At 46.5% G+C, this 21497-nt stretch overlaps 2 protein-coding genes across 10 annotated transcripts in view; one reads left to right on the plus strand and one right to left on the minus strand.

Moving 5' to 3' along the window:
* Positions 1 to 1874, minus strand: part of RAD23B (RAD23 nucleotide excision repair protein B) — a 47942-nt gene extending 46068 nt beyond the window's left edge. For 2 of the 4 annotated variants that reach the window (XM_085845679.1, XM_085845677.1), the window contains exon 1: positions 1622 to 1874. In XM_085845679.1, coding sequence (XP_085701805.1) covers positions 1622 to 1687 — 66 coding nt within the window. In that variant the 5' untranslated portion in view covers positions 1688 to 1874. Of the gene's footprint in view, positions 1 to 1132; positions 1196 to 1621 lie in introns of those variants that run through there. The other 2 variants (XM_085845678.1, XM_085845676.1) reach the window with 1 other exon arrangement.
* The window catches only part of LOC147016741 (uncharacterized), a 134082-nt gene continuing 113580 nt past the window's right edge, over positions 996 to 21497 (plus strand). For 2 of the 6 annotated variants that reach the window (XM_085845671.1, XM_085845672.1), the window contains exons 1-6: positions 6061 to 6281; positions 12783 to 12824; positions 13220 to 13309; positions 15220 to 15267; positions 19842 to 19937; positions 21420 to 21467. In XM_085845671.1, coding sequence (XP_085701797.1) covers positions 6255 to 6281; positions 12783 to 12824; positions 13220 to 13309; positions 15220 to 15267; positions 19842 to 19937; positions 21420 to 21467 — 351 coding nt within the window. In that variant the 5' untranslated portion in view covers positions 6061 to 6254. Of the gene's footprint in view, positions 1238 to 2528; positions 2590 to 5552; positions 5603 to 5704; positions 5832 to 6060; positions 6282 to 12782; positions 12825 to 13219; positions 13310 to 15219; positions 15268 to 19841; positions 19938 to 21419; positions 21468 to 21497 lie in introns of those variants that run through there. The other 4 variants (XM_085845666.1, XM_085845670.1, XM_085845667.1 and 1 more) reach the window with 4 other exon arrangements.

Raw genomic sequence — 21497 nt, forward strand, 5'->3', positions numbered from 1 at the left:
GTGAGGACAACATTGGAGGATGGCTTGATAACCTGTGTAAAACTGTGAAGTGTGAGTTTCAAATAAAATGTTAAAACAAGGAGCAAATGTAATTGTTTGCTTTCTTGCATATCATGGCAACAAGATGGTGTGACGTGCTTAAACACCAGCAAGAAGAATATATTTTCAATCATAGTGTTGTATACTACGTGGAAGTGCTGTGGTGGTGATCGTATGGCAGCTTAGCCGCCGGGGTAGCTATCATTTCTTGAAGCGCGACTGTGTCGTTGATGCAGTCTACCAGCACACACATTGGAACTGGTCCTCATTTCGCCGACCTCGGAAGGATGACAGGCCGAGTCAACCCCCTGGTGCATTAATTCAGCGACCGACGGGGCTTGAACTCAGGACTCCAGGATCCCAAGCCACCACCATATTATAATAACCACTGGGCCAACACCAGGTTCCGTGGAAGTGCCGATGGGAAGAAACAATAAAGATGTGCATTTCTTGCTCCCTTTATCCTATTAAAGGAGAGATGGACGCTCCTTCCCATGCCGTCCGGTGCATTGGGTTGCCGAGACAGTTTCAAACAGCAGGGAAGCACAGTCGCCCCATCCGACGCAGGAATTTGGAACTTGGCCAGGTTGCCGGCAATAGCTCGCATCCTCTTCGCCAAGGACACCGTGGGATATTTAAACAATCCACCAACTGTTGCTGATGAATCTCCCTATCCGTGACAGCCAGGGTCAGCCAGCTTCGAGGGCATCGTGCAGCCCCCACCATGAGAGATCAAGGTTAAAACAGATTGCAACCTTCTGTCCATGGCAAGGACGCGTGAGATTTTTTTTCTTTTTTTTTTTTTAAATGAAGGACAGATAAATTATTTCCAAGTTGGTCCAACTGGCTGCTGGAGAGCTCATCATCATGTACCATCCATGCCCGAAGGGGAAGCAGTTACGATGGGCTGCAATAACAGGACGGATCGCCAGTCTGACGGGGGGGGGGGGAGGGGGAATTTGGGGACAGTTATGTACAAGTTGTTCAGGGTGCCGACGACAACTCCCCTACTCTTTGGCGAAGGACGCCGTGGCATCGAAAACGTCCCCAAACTAAGGACAGCGGACGGGACGCCGGAGGTCGGTACCGTTACCTTTTCACCGTTTGGGTTCGATTCCCGGGCGACCACAACGTCGTTCATGCTCGAAGCCGCGTCGTTGGCGTCGTCGTGGTGCCGGTGGTATTTCCACATCACAAGGTAGAAAACGATATCACGAACAAGCGCATAAACAACACGGAATGCCAAAGAGATATATATATATATATATATATATATATATATATATATATATATATATATATATATATATATATATATATATATATATATATATATATATATATATATATATATATAATAGCCGATCCGAACACAAGAGGATCCAATTGTCCAAGCAGTTGATTGGCAAAATACAAAAAACCTTTGCGATAACTACTGAGTGAACTAAACAACGAACAAGTAAATACGAGCAATTGAAATGAAAGTGAAAATAGAGTTCGTCAAGCAATGTTAGAACAGAAATAGTGTAGGCCCGGGCCTAGCGGCAGACCACGTTCGGCTAGGCGTTTAGGTTCACCTCACCGTGGCATTATCGTCGACGTGCAGCTTAAACGTCTGTTGTTGCAGAGTTTTCAGTGTGAGCTGCATGACTAGATGCGTAACAGCAGACGCGCACTACTGAGGGGACAGAGAAACGAGCTGTAATGTGTTCCCAGAGCGTCAGGCGCGCTCGGATAGACGCGCCATGCCAAAGGGGAGGCCACAAGAAAATCTCGTCGATTCAAATCTCGCGAGAAGTAAGTCTCGAATGGTGTTTGTCATTTTTTTTTCTGTCGAACGATCAAAACTTGATTGTCGTGATTTTTACACCTCGAGTCGCCATTTCAAACGATAATTTTAGTGCTTCGTTCGGAATATAATGGGGGGAAATCGAAGCAACAATAAAAAAAAATAAAATACAGGAAAGGTTAAACTCCTCAAGGTGTGTTCGGTGACCAAGTTTCTGAAAAGCGCTCTCCGAGCGGCTTAAGCACTCCATTCAAAATATACCGCCCGCTACACCGCCCGATGCGAGAAAAGTAAACAAAAACGATCCCGTTGCTCTTCGACACTCGTTATGTAAACAAGTCATACAATATGGTCGCTGCACGAGGAAGGAGAAGCATAAAACCGTAAAAACAAACAAACAAACAAACAAAAAAAGAAGCTGGGATCAATAACACGTCGACCACGTGGGCCGACAGAGCCGACTGGCTTCACTCTCCTGGTGGTGGAGCTCAGTCACGTGACTCGCGGTTTGTGATCGAACCAGACTTGGGATTTCAGATCCCATTTGATAAACTCCATCGCCATACTCGTCGCACGTCCAGCGGGTCCCAAACCCATTTCCCACCACCTCATTCATTGTGCACCAGCACGTGGTCAAGAGAGTGTGCGTCCTTATTTGTCTTTACAGGAATGAGGGTCGTGGATGAGGAAGGGAGAACAACTGACAATGGGATAAATATCTCGGGAGTGAAGGGATAGGAAGAGAGGAAACGCTGAAACGGGTTAGTAAGATCGAGGTGTGATTGCGTGAGGAAAGGTTAATGGGGAGAATTTAAAGAGAATGGGACAGAAATCATAATAGGCGATGACGATGACGTGAACACATTGTGGCAGGTGCGCAACGCTGGCAGGATGGCCGACACTAATATCCGGAAGCACAACGGCCTCTGATCCGTCGAGTCGAGGTTCGAATCTCGTCCGCGCTATAAACTCTCATCGCTGTGTGTCGCAGGTAATGCGAGGTGTGTACCGCAGGTAATGCGAGGTGTGTGTCGCAGGTAATGCGAGGTGTGTACCGCAGGTAATGCGAGGTGTGTGTCGCAGGTAATGCGAGGTGTGTACCGCAGGTAATGCGAGGTGTGTGCCGCAGGTAATGCGAGGTGTGTGCCGCAGGTAATGCGAGGTGTGTGCCGCAGGTAATGCGAGGTGTGTGCCGCAGGTAATGCGAGGTGTGTGCCGCAGGTAATGCGAGGTGTGTACCGCAGGTAATGCGAGGTGTGTACCGCAGGTAATGCGAGGTGTGTACCGCAGGTAATGCGAGGTGTGTACCGCAGGTAATGCGAGGTGTGTGCCGCAGGTAATGCGAGGTGTGTGCCGCAGGTAATGCGAGGTGTGTGCCGCAGGTAATGCGAGGTGTGTACCGCAGGTAATGCGAGGTGTGTACCGCAGGTAATGCGAGGTGTGTACCGCAGGTAATGCGAGGTGTGTACCGCAGGTAATGCGAGGTGTGTACCGCAGGTAATGCGAGGTGTGTACCGCAGGTAATGCGAGGTGTGTGCCGCAGGTAATGCGAGGTGTGTGCCGCAGGTAATGCGAGGTGTGTGCCGCAGGTAATGCGAGGTGTGTGCCGCAGGTAATGCGAGGTGTGTACCGCAGGTAATGCGAGGTGTGTACCGCAGGTAATGCGAGGTGTGTACCGCAGGTAATGCGAGGTGTGTGCCGCAGGTAATGCGAGGTGTGTGCCGCAGGTAATGCGAGGTGTGTGCCGCAGGTAATGCGAGGTGTGTACCGCAGGTAATGCGAGGTGTGTGCCGCAGGTAATGCGAGGTGTGTGCCGTCCCTCTGATGGACGTTGTACTCGGTGGTCTCGTCTGCCAGCATTAGGCGGTGCACGTTAAAGATCCCACGGTGTACTTCGAGAACAGTAGGCGAGCTATCGCAGGCACCGTGAACAAACACGTGACTTTCGAAATGAGGGAGTCTGTCCCCAGAATTCTCAGCGCACATGCGCAGAAAACTCCAGCGACGACGGTCATCGTACGTGCCAGATAAGGATTGTTACTTAAAATGGGTCACAATGGTTCAAAAAGAAACTGAAAATATTTGGAAAGGTATCTGAGATAAACAGGTGTGCCTTGGAGTAAAGTCAGGACGCAACTTGAATGGAAGAGGGAGGAAGAGGGGGGAAGGAAGAGGATGAGGATTTACCTGTGTAAAGAATGCTTTAAGCTGTTACCGAAACTGTAATACCCGCTGCTGCCACCGCAGTGTGGTTCCACACGATATATATTTATAGAGAATTTACGCCCCCCCCCCCCCCACAACCACTCCCGTGTGAGGCCACGGACACACAGCCTATGTTACCCCCCAACACAAAGTTGGATTTGTACCCCAAGTTTGGAGTTTGTAACTAAAAATATGTGGCCATGCATAGGGGAGACAGACAGACAGACACAGACAGACAGACAGAGGACTGAGGGAAGCCGGGGTGCGGAGGGGGGGAAGAGACAGAGATTTTCCCTTATATATTGATGTAGATTAAATTTGGAGATAATGAGAAAGAGGTGCGGGGGGGGGGGGGGGATGTGTAACCAGAAGCAGAAGGAAATTCAAGTATAAATGAGAATCATTATGGAGTGAAAAGTGAAGTTTTTTTGTTTGTTTTCGTTTTTTATTTTTTAAGTGAGGAGAGGAAATAGGATAATGTTAAGGAGGTAGAAACAAGATACCTGGGAAGAGAACAAAAACGAGAAACAGACACAAATAATTTTCATCCTTGCTATCCGAGGATCGGCCTCGGAATAACAAGAATAACAAGAATAACAAGAAGCAAAACAAGAAGAATAACAAGAAGCAAAACAAAAGGAAAAGCAAAAACAATGAACAAATTAACATAAAATATAACAAGAGCTACAACAGCAACACCGAGACGAGCCACAACATGAAACACGACAAATTCGGTTAAAAAAAAAACAAACAAACTCAGAATTAAATTATGAGGTTGTAATGAGGAGTTTATATTTTCTCCACACGTGTTACATTGGGTGGTGTAATTGCCGTTGGAAAAAAAAAAAAACTGGAGTACATTACGGAATTAATTTATTTATTCGACTTTTACAATATTTATTTTATTTAAATTGAATCATACACTTGAACACTGTGGTGCACAAATCGCCTTTTTCCACTTTCAAAACCCTTCCGTTTCGCAGTACTTTGACAAAATTTTACGGTATATGACGTCATCATGACCAATCAAATTTCCACACGTCGACCTCGCCCACACGTCGACCACGCCCACACGTCGACCACGCCCACACGTCGACCCCGCCCACACGTCGACCACGCCCACACGTAGACCCCGCCCACACGTCGACCACGCCCACACGTCGACCCCGCCCACACGTCAACCCCGCCCACACGTCGACCCCGCCCACACGTAGACCACGCCCACATGTCGACCCCACCCACACGTCGACCCCGCCCACACGTCGACCACGCCCACACGTCGACCCGTCCACACGTCGACCCCGCCCACACGTCGACCCCGCCCACACGTCGACCACGCCCACACGTCGACCCGTCCACACGTCGACCCCGCCCACACGTCGACCCCGCCCACACGTCGACCACGCCCACATCCTCGTTTCTCAAGACAGGGCTGACTGTTGAGTGATGTGCTCCATGAACTCCAGTTTCTCTGTGGTTCGTTGTATAACGTCCAGTCCAAGTTTAAATTCTCGTCGGACACAAAAGGCAGATAATGGACTCGAAACGATTCACATTCAGGGATCCCAGGTTAAGTTCATTAAACTTTCCGAAAGAGATCAGGTGATTCTATGTATATTGAGACTCGGACGTGTGCTTAAAATTCCTTTTTTTTTTTTTTCTTCCCCACAGGATGGGATATGCGAACGGTGTAAGAAACCTGGGCAGCAGTTTTATGGAATCCCCATTGAACGAGGTACCCAGAGTACAACTCATTCATTCGTTCGTTCGTTCAGGGAAATCGAAGGATGGAGTCAAGGTGTGAAGGATATTTTCCACCAATTGTACCATCGACTCTGCAAGATGTGTTAAAATACATTCGAGAAACCTGTAAAGTAGTGTGGGGTTTCAGCGGCCTAACGGCTCCCTGGATCCACTGCCGACTATGATGTAGCGTGGTGTATATAGAGCCTGACGTACGCCAAGAAAAAATTCGAAGAAGAAGAATAGGACTAAATATGAGAAGAAGAAGAAGAAGAAGAAGAAGAATAGGAATAAAGATGAGAAGAAGAAGAAGAAGAGGAAGTTCAGCTGTTTACGTCTCGGTTTTATTTTCCCTCATGATTTTGAATGCTTCATATGTTTGACATATTTCATTCGACAATTTAACAAATTAAAACAACTCACGAATCAAGCCGATAGATTTAATTTAATTTTTTCCGAAACATTTTTGTTGAAAGGAATGGCGGGCACACTCACGTTGACGGAGGTGAGATTCGGTGTGGGGAAGGATCACGAACACCGTTTGAAACTGGAGTAAACGGAGTCGGAGACAAAAATAGAATGAATAAGAGTGTGATTGGGAGGCGAAGCCGTCGATTTGAAATCCGTGAACAGTGAGTGAGGTTTACCTGAAGTGCTTTCAAAATAGTGTTCATTGTTATCACTTCCTTGATGTCTCGAGCAAACCAAAGGCGTTGACGACGTGGGAATGCGATGTTAGTCGGTCGTCTCGTGGTCATCCCGGACTCTTGGCAGCACCGGTGCCTTCGCCACGAGTCGTGAACATCGCCGTGCCCGAAGACTGATCACCCCACCCGAAGACTGATCACCCCACCCGAAGACTGATCACCCCACCCGAAGACTGATCACCCCGCCCGATGACTGATCACCCCGCCCGAAGACTGATCACCCCACCCGAAGACTGATCACCCCGCCCGATGACTGATCACCCCGCCCGAAGACTGATCACCCCGCCCGATGACTGATCACCCCGCCCGAAGACTGATCACCCCGCCCGATGACTGATCACCCCACCCGAAGACTGATCACCCCGCCCGATGACTGATCACCCCGCCCGAAGACTGATCACCCCGCCCGATGACTGATCACCCCACCCGAAGACTGATCACCCCGCCCGATGACTGATCACCCCGCCCGATGACTGATCACCCCGCCCCATGACTGATCACCCCGCCCCATGACTGATCATCCCGCCCGATGACTGATCATCCCGCCCGATGACTGATCATCCCGCCCGATGACTGATCATCCCGCCCGATGACTGATCACCCCACCCGATGACTGATCACCCCACCCGATGACTGATCACCCCGCCCGAAGACTGATCACCCCGCCCGATGACTGATCACCCCACCCGATGACTGATCACCCCACCCGATGACTGATCACCCCGCCCGATGACTGATCACCCCGCCCCATGACTGATCACCCCGCCCCATGACTGATCATCCCGCCCGATGACTGATCATCCCGCCCGATGACTGATCATCCCGCCCGATGACTGATCATCCCGCCCGATGACTGATCACCCCACCCGATGACTGATCACCCCGCCCGAAGACTGATCACCCCGCCCGATGACTGATCACCCCACCCGATGACTGATCACCCCACCCGATGACTGATCACCCCACCCGAAGACTGATCACCCCGTCCGATGGCTGATCACCCCGCCCGAAGGCTGATCACCCCGCCCGATGGCTGATCACCCCACCCGAAGACTGATCACCCCACCCGATGACTGATCACCCCGTCCGATGGCTGATCACCCCGCCCGAAGGCTGATCACCCCGCCCGAAGACTGATCACCCCGCCCGATGACTGATCACCCCGCCCGATGACTGATCACCCCGCCCGATGACTGATCACCCCGCCCGATGACTGATCACCCCGACCGATGACTGATCATCCCACCCGATGACTGATCATCCCACCCGATGACTGATCACCCCACCCGAAGACTGATCACCCCACCCGAAGACTGATCACCCCGCCCGATGACTGATCACCCCGCCCGATGACTGATCACCCCACCCGAAGACTGATCACCCCGCCCGATGACTGATCACCCCGCCCGAAGACTGATCACCCCGCCCGATGACTGATCACCCCGCCCGAAGACTGATCACCCCGCCCGATGACTGATCACCCCGCCCGATGACTGATCACCCCGCCCGATGACTGATCACCCCGCCCGATGACTGATCACCCCGCCCGATGACTGATCACCCCGCCCGATGACTGATCACCCCGCCCGATGACTGATCACCCCGCCCGAAGACTGATCACCCCGCCCGATGACTGATCACCCCACCCGAAGACTGATCACCCCGCCCGATGACTGATCACCCCGCCCGATGACTGATCACCCCGCCCCATGACTGATCACCCCGCCCCATGACTGATCATCCCGCCCGATGACTGATCATCCCGCCCGATGACTGATCATCCCGCCCGATGACTGATCATCCCGCCCGATGACTGATCACCCCACCCGATGACTGATCACCCCACCCGATGACTGATCACCCCGCCCGAAGACTGATCACCCCGCCCGATGACTGATCACCCCACCCGATGACTGATCACCCCACCCGATGACTGATCACCCCGCCCGATGACTGATCACCCCGCCCCATGACTGATCACCCCGCCCCATGACTGATCATCCCGCCCGATGACTGATCATCCCGCCCGATGACTGATCATCCCGCCCGATGACTGATCATCCCGCCCGATGACTGATCACCCCGCCCGATGACTGATCACCCCACCCGATGACTGATCACCCCACCCGATGACTGATCACCCCGCCCGAAGACTGATCACCCCGCCCGATGACTGATCACCCCACCCGATGACTGATCACCCCACCCGATGACTGATCACCCCGTCCGATGGCTGATCACCCCGCCCGAAGGCTGATCACCCCGCCCGATGGCTGATCACCCCACCCGAAGACTGATCACCCCACCCGATGACTGATCACCCCGCCCGATGACTGATCACCCCGCCCGATGACTGATCACCCCGCCCGATGACTGATCACCCCGCCCGATGACTGATCACCCCGCCCGATGACTGATCACCCCGCCCGATGACTGATCATCCCGCCCGATGACTGATCACCCCGACCGATGACTGATCATCCCACCCGATGACTGATCATCCCACCCGATGACTGATCACCCCGCCCGATGACTGATCACCCCGCCCGATGACTGATCACCCCGCCCGATGACTGATCACCCCGCCCGATGACTGATCACCCCGCCCGATGACTGATCATCCCGCCCGATGACTGATCACCCCGCCCGATGACTGATCACCCCGCCCGATGACTGATCATCCCGCCCGATGACTGATCATCCCGCCCGATGACTGATCATCCCGCCCGATGACTGATCACCCCACCCGATGACTGATCACCCCGCCCGAAGACTGATCACCCCGCCCGATGACTGATCACCCCACCCGAAGACTGATCACCCCGCCCGATGACTGATCACCCCGCCCGATGACTGATCACCCCGCCCGATGACTGATCACCCCGCCCGATGACTGATCATCCCGCCCGATGACTGATCATCCCACCCGATGACTGATCATCCCACCCGATGACTGATCATCCCACCCGATGACTGATCACCCCGCCCGATGACTGATCACCCCGCCCAAAGACTGATCACCCCGCCCGAAGAGTGATCACCCCGCCCGATGGCTGATCACCCCGCCCGAAGACTGATCACCCCGCCCGATGACTGATCACCCCGCCCGATGGCTGATCACCCCGCCCGAAGACTGATCACCCCGCCCGATGACTGATCACCCCGCCCAAAGACTGATCACCCCGCCCGATGACTGATCACCCCGCCCGAAGACTGATCACCCCGCCCGAAGACTGATCACCCCGCCCGATGACTGATCACCCCGCCCGATGGCTGATCACCCCGCCCGAAGACTGATCACCCCGCCCGAAGACTGATCACCCCGCCCGAAGACTGATCACCGAAGACTGGACACTAAGGTCTCTCCGAAGGATGGCGCACTCATTGATGGCAACGACCCTGCCTGCAAAGCACCAGACTGAGTTTCTAGTCGAGTTGGGAATCGATCCCAAACTAAACGGCTCAACAGTGAGGACACGACATCTGAGCTATCCTCTATCTAAGGACCAAGTTGGTGGTTCTGGTACATGAACTCGAGAGTTCATAGAACACCTTGCCACGTGCAGTGTTGAGAGAGGAAAAAAAAAACAGCACGTGGGCGGGGTCTGTCTGCCAGCGGCAAATTTGATTGGTCCAGATGACGTAAAATTTGTCCAAGTACTGCGAAACGGAAGGGGTTTCAAAGTGCCAAGAAGGCTATTTGTGTTCTACGGTCGGTGTTCAAGTATAGATTGTCGAAAAAAAATTTTCCCAGAAGTTTACCACCGTTGATGCAGTGGCTTATACACCACTTGATTTAACAGGTAGCGTTTCTTCGTGCCTGTTTTTTGTGTCCTTTATGATGTCCTTAAAAACAGTACGTTTCCTTTGTTTGGAATGACTTTCAATTTTGGTTGACTGCCAGACAAGCAGAGAGATTAAAAAAATTATCTTGCTCTTCTCTGCGCTGCGCGATCGGGACGATATTCCATAGAATTTGCCAAATTCACAGCCAAAGTCCTGCTAAACTGCAGGTTCGTGTTCCAATTCGTGTTGAAAATGTAACATTCAGTAGAAATTACATTGTTCTTTGATCATCATAAACTGACGTTTGTAGCCAGACAGACAGACAAAGTGAGCCAAGTGTTTAACCCCACTTTTTGCTTCACGCATGCGGGGTAATACGTATAAACTGTTAACAGTTGAAGGTTTGCTTTTATTACCCCGCATACACGAAGTGAAAAGTGTGGTTAAGCAATTGGTTCACTTTGTCTGTCTGTCCATCAGTCTGTTTCTATGATCGAGAAACAACTTTTAATTTCATTTGAATGTTATAGAACACGAATCAGCAGTTTTGCAGGACTTTGGCAGTGAATTTGGCAAATTGTATGGAATATCGTCCCGAGTGAAAATGCGCAAAGAGGAGGAGGAGTAAGGTAATGGTTTTTAGTCTGTCTGCATGTCTGGCAGTCGAGCAAGATTGACAATCATTCCAAACAGGAAATTTACTGTTTTACGGACTTCATAAAGGACACAAACAACAGGCTTAAAGAACGAGTGTAACGTGTCAAATAAGGTGGTGTACGACGATAAGTTTTGTGCATCAACGGCGGTAAACTATGGATTTCTTCCCCCACATTCTTTAAAACGTCCATTTTATTTGAATTGAATTATATACTTGAACACTGTAAAACACATTGCTTTCTTGGCACTTTCAAAAACCTTTAGTTTAGCAGTATTTGGAAAAACGTTCACACCGTCTCATGCCCTGAGGGCAGAGTAACTGTGAGATCCAACATTCAGACCAATATGGTGCTGCTTAGCAAGAGCAGCACCATCGTGCCTGATTGTCAAAGTTCATGAACAAAACGAATAACGCAAATCAAGAGTTGAAAAGACCGTTCATATGTCTTGTTTATCAAGACTACATGGGGTAAGGTGTTCTATGAACTCTCTAGTTTTATTAATCCTCTCCCAATAGCATAGGATTAAAGGTCAAGGTCGTTACACTCTTAAGAGTATTAAACCACCATTTAGGTTTTTCTGCCAATGTCCGAGCTGTATCTCGGATCCAACTAAGACTTTTGGAATGTGCATCAATAATGGGAATGAAAAGTAAGCGGGGTTTACATATGCTTAATTTACATCATACCTCTCCGATTTAAAGACCAAGGTCAAATGGCGGTCTGAAAAAATAAGGCGTTTGTTTTTTTGTCATCTCTTAATTTTGTCAATGTGGAATCTCAAAGACCTCTTAGACGTCCAAGATATTCTTGCATCATAATGGTGTACCTGCACTGAACTTGTGCACCTGATATTTGATTATAGTATCCTTGAACTACTTTTTTCGAATTGTGATCGAATTAACAAAAACCCCTTTTTCGATCATAACTTGAATAATTTTCCTTCGATATTCATGTTGTTGAGTTTTGTGGATAGATTGTACATGAGGACACATTTTCTTAATTTACACTATATCCCTAAATGTGGAACATCAAGGTCATATAGCGGTTCAAAAAAAAAAATGGCCATCATTGGATCGCAGGCTAAAGGTAAGTCAGAGCCGAGGCTTGCCCTTGGCAATTGCTTTGTGACTGCAGATATCTAGCTTTTTTTTCTGGATTTTCAACTGGTTGTGCTGATTACATATACACGACTGAAGCTTGGCTGGCAGGATGGCCTCGAGGTATGCACACTTGCTCTGAAGCTGTCTAGCCTGGGTTCAAATCCTGACCCTGCTATAAGCTGTCATCCCGGTGTTGCATAGGCAAGGTGATTCATCAATGTGTGTGCCATACGGTGGTTGGATGTTAAGCTGGGCGTCCTGTCTGCTGGAGTTATTTGGTGGACGTTAAATATCTCATCGTGTCCTTCACAAAGTGTAGGCGAGCTATCACCGGCAACCTGAACAAATTGAAAATTATTGTGCTGTCTTCCTGTCGACCTGACCAGGATTGTAGCTTACTAATTGCTTTGCCAGCACTAATGCTCTGCATAGGGCATGTGGTACATGATGATGAAGATGAAGATGATGAAGATGAAGATGGACGACGACTGAAGTTTTTGATTATTGTTCCGATTGAGTTTTTGCTATGACTGGTTAATATCAGCAATGTTGTGTTCACTATGTTTTTTTGATTTTGGGTTTAATCTCCAACGTTATAAACCCATCTCTACTCAATTATGTATGCAACATGCCAAAAACTCTGTTGAATGATTTAATGACACGTATAAGTGATGTGTTTCATGATGGCCCGAAAGGCCATTTTATCAGTTTTTTTTCTAATTTATGATGATGCTACTGTTTTTTTTTTCAACAGCTCTCAAGTGGGAATCCTGCATATGAGAAGTATTATCGACAGGTGAGTTGTGTGAAAGGGTCTTAGTCATAGTGAGTTAAAGTATACATTTAATGCTCAGAATAACCAGTGAAATTGCAATTTTAATATTGTGGAGAAATGTTTATCGGATACTATTATCTTGTTTCGAAGTGCTATGTGTGCAGTCTCACAAAAGGAGGTCAATAATCGGCATTGTGGCAATCAGAAAAGAGATGATAAATGACCTACAGTTTGGTGGACCCCAAACCCTTTAACTTTTGGTGACAATGAGTGTTTGTCACTTGTTGATTCTAATATTGATTAGATTTGGAGGACTTGTATTTCTGTTGAAGATTACCATGTTGGTCATGATTATGAGTAGCAAAGACCATCTCAGATGAAAGTGGCAGATCTTAACATTTTGTTTGTCACCCCAGGTTGACCCAAATCATTCTGGTCGTGTTGGAGCAGCAGATGCTGCGCTGTTCCTCAAATGCTCCAATTTGAGCGACGTCGTTCTTGGAAAGGTCAGGTTGTGAAATACCATTGGGTGGAAGGCTGTGTCTTTCTATAGCCATACAAAATTGCAATATTTAATTTGATTTAGGATTTGGGTGATCTTTTTCAAATTTAAGCAAACATGACATCATGTTGGCAAAATAACATAAATATGCATTGTGAAGTACATCTTCAATCCGTGAACAGAAGGCAAGACATGACTGCCTCCCAAGAATTACTAGAAAATTCCCTGACACATTGTTTGGTTGCACAGTTGCATATGTTGCATACTTTGTTTCCTCCGCCACCGAAGGTGAATGAGGTTATGTTTTCACCCCTTTCTGTCTGTCTGTCTGTTAATTGCCGGAATCCTTCGGATTTCGGCAATATGTTGGTCGGTTCTGTGTCATTCTGTGTCTGTCTGTCTGTTTGTGTGTTTGTTTACCCTGTAGCAGCCACACCATTTCAGCGATCATGACCAAACTGGGTACAGACGTCAGCCATGGTCCAACTTAGACACTTGTCGTTTTTGGTGAATCTCGATCAAAGGTCAAGGTCAAGGCCACTGAAAAACCGAAATTCTCATTTTTGCAATAACGTCCGCTAAAATGGTCGTATCGACTTCAGACCAAATCCAAAATATGCATCTTCCAACACTGCATCCAACCATATGTCTCATTGGGGTGTCACACCAACACCCTTCTTCGCGGTCGGGGGTCGAATGTCAGGGGGGTCGGGTCAAAAATTTCAAATTGCGATAAAAAAGCCATTTCAAGTCCGATTGACTTCCAAGTTATGATCATGACCAAACTAAGTGCTATAACTCATTAAACAGTAGCACTGTCGACTTATAAGAACCAAATTGATTTCCAGGTTTTTGTTTTTTCAGAGATCATGGCGATATGACAAAGTTATTCCAGCAATTCCTTGCTCAACGAGCAATTTAATTTGTCTTTGTGTACACGATATCTCAAAAAGTTGTCGACAGATCCAGATGAAATTTTGTGGACAGGTTGGGTGTATGACAAGGACAAACTGATTAGATTTTGGTGAAGATCCGAATCTGGATCGGGATCTGATAATTTTTAAGTGATTCTTCACCATTGAGACATCGTGCTAAACTGATATACAGCACGATATCTCAAAAAGTTGGGGACAGATTCGGACGAAACTTGGTGGACAGGTTGGGTGTGTGGCAAAGACAAATTGATTCGATTTTGGTGAAGATCCGAATCCGGATCTGGAAACGCGAATTATTAAATTTAAAAGTGATTCTTCACCATTGAGAGATAGGACCACAAACGATATAGTACTGTTTTGCATGATATTTCAAAAATGTATTTGGCCCAATATGTTCTGGTGGATCAGGCATTGCATGGCGGAGGTGTACGCTCTACTGAGTGCCGTTCTGGTTGGCAATGCAATGGACTCCAATTTTTGTGTTTGAATTTTAGCAAAATGATCCGATAAGTAAAAGACATTTTTCTTGTCTGTCTTCACATTCTGCGATCAATTCCTCTTTACTGAATGTTGATCGCTCACTCGCGCCTTCAAAGTGTTCCATATTAAAAGTATCGTCCTCACTCTTCGACATTCTCAAAGAGTCTTGTTTGGTATGTTTTTTTCGGAAAACTCACCACCCCGTTGAAGTTCCATGTGAGTTTTTATGAATGCAAACTTTAATATTGCAAACACGACTTCATGGAAAATGATTAATAACGTGATTCTATTCAATTATGGATCACATTTTTCATTACACATGCCCTTTAAACCTCATCATATATTTTTGTCTCTGCTCTGTTCACACCAAGGTTTTGTTTACAAAATATTGTGCTAATCCTGGCATTTGATTTGTCCCAATGTATGTTCTCCTTTCTTTGTGTTTTTGTTCTGGCTTTTTATTTTTCTTAACACACCATTCACGACTTGCTGTCCACAGATATGGGATGTGGCAGATTCGGAGCGCAAAGGCTGGCTGGACAAACAGGTATGGAGGTGATATTTTCAAACAGACTGCCTTCCTGCTGTTCCCCATATTGTAGAATATGTAATTTTGTGCTTTAATTTGCTTCGGCATGGTCATATTCAAAGTAGATGTTTACTGGAAATCTGCAAACAGATGTATTCAGATGTGTTACTGGTTGCATTATTTTCCCCAAATTGATTGAAACCCTTCTGCCCTTGGAATAACCTCTCCTGATTTTTTTTTTTTGTCCAATCACATCCTTCTCTCTAATGCTTCAAGTGAACAGCTCTACGCTATCTCGCATCATGTCCCATTCTCATCTTTTATTCTATCCTTCTTCTTTCATCCTTCAAACAGGCAGGCTGCAGCCTGCTGAATGATTGATTGATTTGGTCCAATATAATCACATAAATCATAGAAATGGTAACCAATTTGATGAAAGAAACAATCATTTTATTTTTCAATTGTCTAAAATTCATCATTTCACATAAACAAGATTACAAGCATCAAAGCATTCACGCAGATAAAAGCAAGAATATTGTCATGTCCAGGGGGTTTATCCCCTACCTGGACGGATGATAAAGCTTCTCCCGTGAAGGCATACAGCCGAGATTCGGAGATTAATGCACGCGCAGGAAGGGGGCGCAATGGCGGAGGGGCGGAGGAGCACAGCACAGGGGCGCTGCACCAAGACAGCACAAGGGGTGTTTATACTTGAACCCCACTACAAATGCATGACCACAGCTTCTTAAAAGGAATACATTTAATGGAAATAAAAAATATTTACGAGGGACAATAATTCAAAAGGGAAATTATAATAATAATGAAGTGAATAAATCTGACAGTCGAGGCACCTCTTCACACTGACTCAAATGCAGACAAAAGGGAAACAAAATGAAAGGAAACCCCCTCCTTTCGAGTATTTTTGTACTTAGCTTGGCCCGGAGCTGGTCTTTGTGGAACTTGGAATCGATGCGCTTCTATTCGCACGTGCAGACGCGCATAACAAAACGGCGCCTCGTTGCTTCTCTCGTAGCGGGACAAACGCACGCCAAGCAATCTGCGAGCGGCACTCTACACCAAGACTCAGAGACCTAGTGCAACGGCTTCATGCACCGATCGTCTTCATCGACCCAACCAAGAGCCAAAGGCCAGCATCTTGCTTCACCACGCAAGCCAAATCGCCTCAACAAGAAATACAAGGATTGTGTCATCCTCATCGACCTGCGCTCACCCTCCGCTCTCCCCTCTCTGTTACAATGCACCACTCAACCTTCCTCGCCATCACACCTCCATCTCCTCCACCTCCAGGGCGTGGCCTGCTCGCACGGAACCCAGGAAGGAGGGGCTTCTGCCTGCTCAGCTAACTTCTGACATCATGCCAATCAATCATCAGCCTCGGGGTGTGACTTCGCCTGTTGTCAACCGTTGAAGGTGGGGCTTTCTGCCCACTTGTTGTTTTAGGGACGTGTTTCCCACCTTTATTGCCGCTCTTGAAATATAAAAACATAGGGAAAAAATCACAGAGGGACGATTACATACTGGGGAAGCTTATTCTTAAACCCGAGCTCGGGGGTCTCCAACCTTTTTGGGCGGAGGGCCACAAAACCAAAGTGGTGAGGGGCGGAGGGCCGCACCCCAAAAAAGGACGCTAAATTCCAATATATATATATATATATATATATATATATATATATATATATATATATATATATATATATATATATATATATATATATATATATATATATATACATAATTAATATGCAGAAATTTAAACAAAAATTAGTGCTGAATATATTTTTCTTGCCCATGAATATGATAAATGAATAATCGTGTTAAAAACACACGTGTCTAATATGAATCAAAATCATAATAAAAATTACAGAACGCTTTGATCATTGACCCTGACAAATAGGCAGTATCGCGGGCCGCATTGTAAACTTAATATGGCACCGCGGGCCGCATAAATCCGTCTAAGGGGCCGCAGGTTGGAGACCCCTGCTCTGGACAGACAGACAGACACACAGACATAACAAATATAGTGGTCACTCTGGTTGGCACTTGTGAACCAATCGAGATTGTGCAAGAAATTTTTTCTGGAAGTTTAGTGTCTTTGACGCAGTGGCTATTACACCACCTTATTTAACGTGTTTCATTAGTTTTGTTTTTTTTGTATACCTTGTCGACGCTCGTGTGAGAGCAAACACACAACGCACAGCAAGGGGGCATGAGACAAGAGGGGCGGGAGTGGGAGGGACAAAACAGTGGGGAACAGACACACGAGGAGATCTGTGGAAGGCAGAGGGATGGGATGGGGAACATGGGGAATAGAAGATGGACATTACAGGGACTTTCACGAAGGAAAGCAGGGAATTTGAAGGAAGTGGGTTTGGGTGGATTATCGGGGGTAGAAAAGATCGAGGATTTGGATGGGGGATGGGGGATAAGAGGTGGTGGTGAACAGCTGTTTTGAAAGCCTGGAGGGAAGAATGGGAAAGAATAGAGTGAGGGAGTTTATTCCAAAGGCGGGAAAAAAGAGGAATGAAAGAGTGAAGGTGAGCAGTGATTTATGATTTTGGTAGTTTTACCAGAAGGAGGTTGTTGGCGGACCTTGAGCGCCCTGTGTAAATGTGTTGGGGACAAATCGCAGAGAGAGCGGGGGGGGGGGCAAGGCTGGAGAGGAGACTGTAGAAGACAGAAAGACCACCGACCAACCTGCAGTAACAGAGTGAGAGGCCCAAAGACTCAGCCTCATTGCGGGAGATGCCGATGATCCTAAATGCCCTGGTTTCTACAGCGTGAAGCCAAAAAAGGTGGGAGGCAGGAGCACCAGCCCAGAGGGGAGAGCAGTATTCGTGTCTGTTGTTTGTGTCTGTTGTTTGTGTCCTTTATGGCATCCTTAAAAACAGTAAGTTTCCTGTTTGGAATGATTTTCAATTTTGTTTCACTGCCAGACAGGCAGACAGAGCTAGAAAAAATAACAATCTCACTCCTCTCTGCGCATGTGTGATGGGGTCAAATTTCAAGCCAAAGTACTGCTCACCTTCAGCTTTGTTTTCTGATTCATGTTCCGATTCGTGTTAAAAATATAGCATTCAAGTGAAATTAAGTTGTTCCTCAATCATAAACTGACCTTTGTCGACAGATAGACAGACAGACAGAAGTGAACCAATTGTTTAACTCTGATTTTTGCTTCACGTGTGTGCGGTAATTACCTTAAATGGTGGTTTATCAACAATAACAACATCCACAGGTTGGGTGTGCGACAAGGACAAATTGATTCAATTTTGGTGAAACCCGAATCCAGATCCAGATACGAGAATTTCAAAAGTGATTCTTCACCATTGATAGATTGGGCCAAAAACGATGTATCGCATGATATTTCCAAAATGTATTGGGCCTGATATGTTCTCCTGGATGAGACATTTCATGGTGGAGGTATGCAATCCACCGAGTGCCTTTCTAGTTTTGTTTGTTTTGAATCCAGTTATCTTTTTTTTTTTTTAAATCAAACAAGCGGTGTACCACCATCTCACCTCTTTCCCCATCTCTACCTGTAATATTTTATACTATCATTCATCCTACCACACAACTTTCTTAATCTTACCTGCAAATCTCTCTCTCTCTCTCTCTATCTCTATCTCTATCTCTATCTCTATCTCTATCTCTATCTCTATCTCTATCTCTATCTCTATCTCTATCTCTATCTCTATCTCTATCTCTATCTCTATCTCTATCTCTATCTCTACATCTCTACATCTCTACATCTCCTCTACATCATCTCTACATCATCTCTACATCATCTCTACATCATCTCTACATCATCTCTACATCATCTCTACATCATCTCTACATCATCTCTACATCATCTCTACATCATCTCTACATCATCTCTACATCTATATATATATATATATATATATATATATATATATATATATATCTTTTTCTCCCTCTTTTCTCTCCTTTTTCTCCCTCTTTTCTCCCTCTTTTCTCTCTTTTCTCTCTCTCTCTCTCTCTCTCTCTCTCTCTCTCTCTCTCTCTCTCTCTCTCTCTCTCTCTCTCTCTCTCTCTCTCTCTCTCTCTCTCTCTCTCTCTCTCTCTCTCTCTCTCTCTCTCTCTCTCTCTCTCTCTCTCTCTCTCTCTCTCTCTCTCTCTCTCTCTCTCTCTCTCTCTCTCTCTCTCTCTCTCTCTCTCTCTCTCTCTCTCTCTCTCTCTCTCTCTCTCTCTCTCTCTCTCTCTCTCTCTCTCTCTCTCTCTCTCTCTCTCTCTCTCTCTCTCTCTCTCTCTCTCTCTCTCTCTCTCTCTCTCTCTCTCTCTCTTTCTCTCTCTCTCTCTCTCTCTCTCTCTCTCTCTCTCTCTCTCTTTTCTCTCTCTCTCTCTCTTTTTTCTCTCTCTCTCTCTCTTTTTTCTCTCTCTCTCTCTCTCTCTCTCTCTCTCTCTCTCTCTCTCTCTCTCTCTCTCTCTCTCTCTCTCTCTCGCTTGTATCCCACTGTCACTATGTTGCCTTTTAAAACTGTTCTTCCATGAGCCTCGAATGTTGGATACAATTTTTTTTTTTTTTTTTAGACTGTTTTGTGTGTTCTCTGCAGGCATTCTTTGTGGCTCTTAGGCTTGTGGCTTGTGCACAGGCTGGACATGAGGTATCACTCAGCTCTCTTAGCCATGTCGTTCCACCACCGGATTTTGTGAGTGTTTTCCTTACCACTGCACTGGATATAGATTGCCTTCATGCTGACAACTGGCAGATTTTAAAATATGTTTTTCATGTAACACTATTGCTATAGATGTACATGAAAACGAGCAATAATGTTTTGGTGTTGTACAGTAAGGATACGTGTGGTGTACGGTAATGTGAATGGATCATGGACAATATCCATTAGCACAAAGGGTTATCCGCATGTGAGTGTGTGCTTGTGGCAGGGAGCAGTAATAGATCTGTCGAGCTCGTTTCATAATGTGTCCAGCACAGAACAGGTTATAGCTGAGAGTGAGAAGGCCATCCTAAGTTAATCCGCTGAGCACAATTGAAAGATTTCGGCATTTACTATCTGGAACTGTTGCAGAACACGTATCAAGGTTCGACTGTCGTTTCTCTACATTTTCACCACGTAAAATATGTTGTTACCTTGAGTTTGAAATCATAATTGAAAGGTAAGGAATAGGGCAAGATAGGCCAGTGACACACAGCTTTGAAACAAAGACAGAGTTTTAGCAGTCTGCATAACTTTAATGAAAGTCCAGCATCGAGCAATGTCAGCCAAAGGATGGGACCAAGGTTTGGCAAGAGACCTTCTCTAACTAAGATGATTGACACAGTCACCAGCAAGTTCACAAAAGCTGGATAGTCTCCTTCATTGGGCTGGCCATCATTTGGAAAGCTGGCCATCATTTGGACCTATAATGTGTTACTGAATATCACTGAGCACCATTCTCATGCCTGCATAATCTTTCACCATGTAATTTGTACGGCCTATGGATGATGGCTTTTTTCCATTGGAGCAAACATCTTGGGCTGTCACTTTTGGCCCATTCTCATGTACCATTTTAGGAGTATTTTGTGACTCCATAGCAAAAGGGTCTCTTTGGCGTTCTACTGGTAATGACAATTGGCACCATCTTGAGATGTTTCTGCTTTGCATGCTGGTTTTAGATTCCTTCTTTAATCCAATGGTTACAAAAAATATCCAAATTAATCTTGCAGTCTCTTTTCACATGGGCAACATTTTTGATGGTGAGCTGGAGCCAAATAATTCTTCATCGTTTGAACTCGCCCCTCTGTTCATAAATGCATCATTGTCTATTTATGTTTGTCATTGGTGTCGTCTGCCATCAATACCAATAGTCAAGAACCCGTCAATACCACGGACTGTTGCCCTTGTATCTTTTCCAAATATTACGTGATCATGCTAGTCTGTGTAGCACACAACACCCATTTCCACTTGCATAAAACTCGAATCACATTTATACAAAGCTGTCCTCAACTTCTGTAATTGCGGTTTGAAATCTGTGCCATTCTTGGTGTATATCTAATTTTTTCAAATGTATGTATGTGTTGGCTATGCCTCACTGTTAGATGAATTTTTAAGTAAACTTTGGTTGTGATATGAAATGCATAATATTAAGTAATTATTTATTGTTTATAGGCAATAAAGTGTTCTTTCACACAGGGTGAAGGAGGCAGTTCCCGTGCTGGTGAAGCAGAGTGGGCTGTAAAGGTAAAACTTTCACTGATGCAACCATATCTT

This window comes from Eptatretus burgeri, chromosome 11, assembly GCF_056783735.1.
Source record: "Eptatretus burgeri isolate ZD-2024b chromosome 11, Ebu_testis_v1, whole genome shotgun sequence".
Lineage (NCBI taxonomy): Eukaryota > Metazoa > Chordata > Myxini > Myxiniformes > Myxinidae > Eptatretus > Eptatretus burgeri.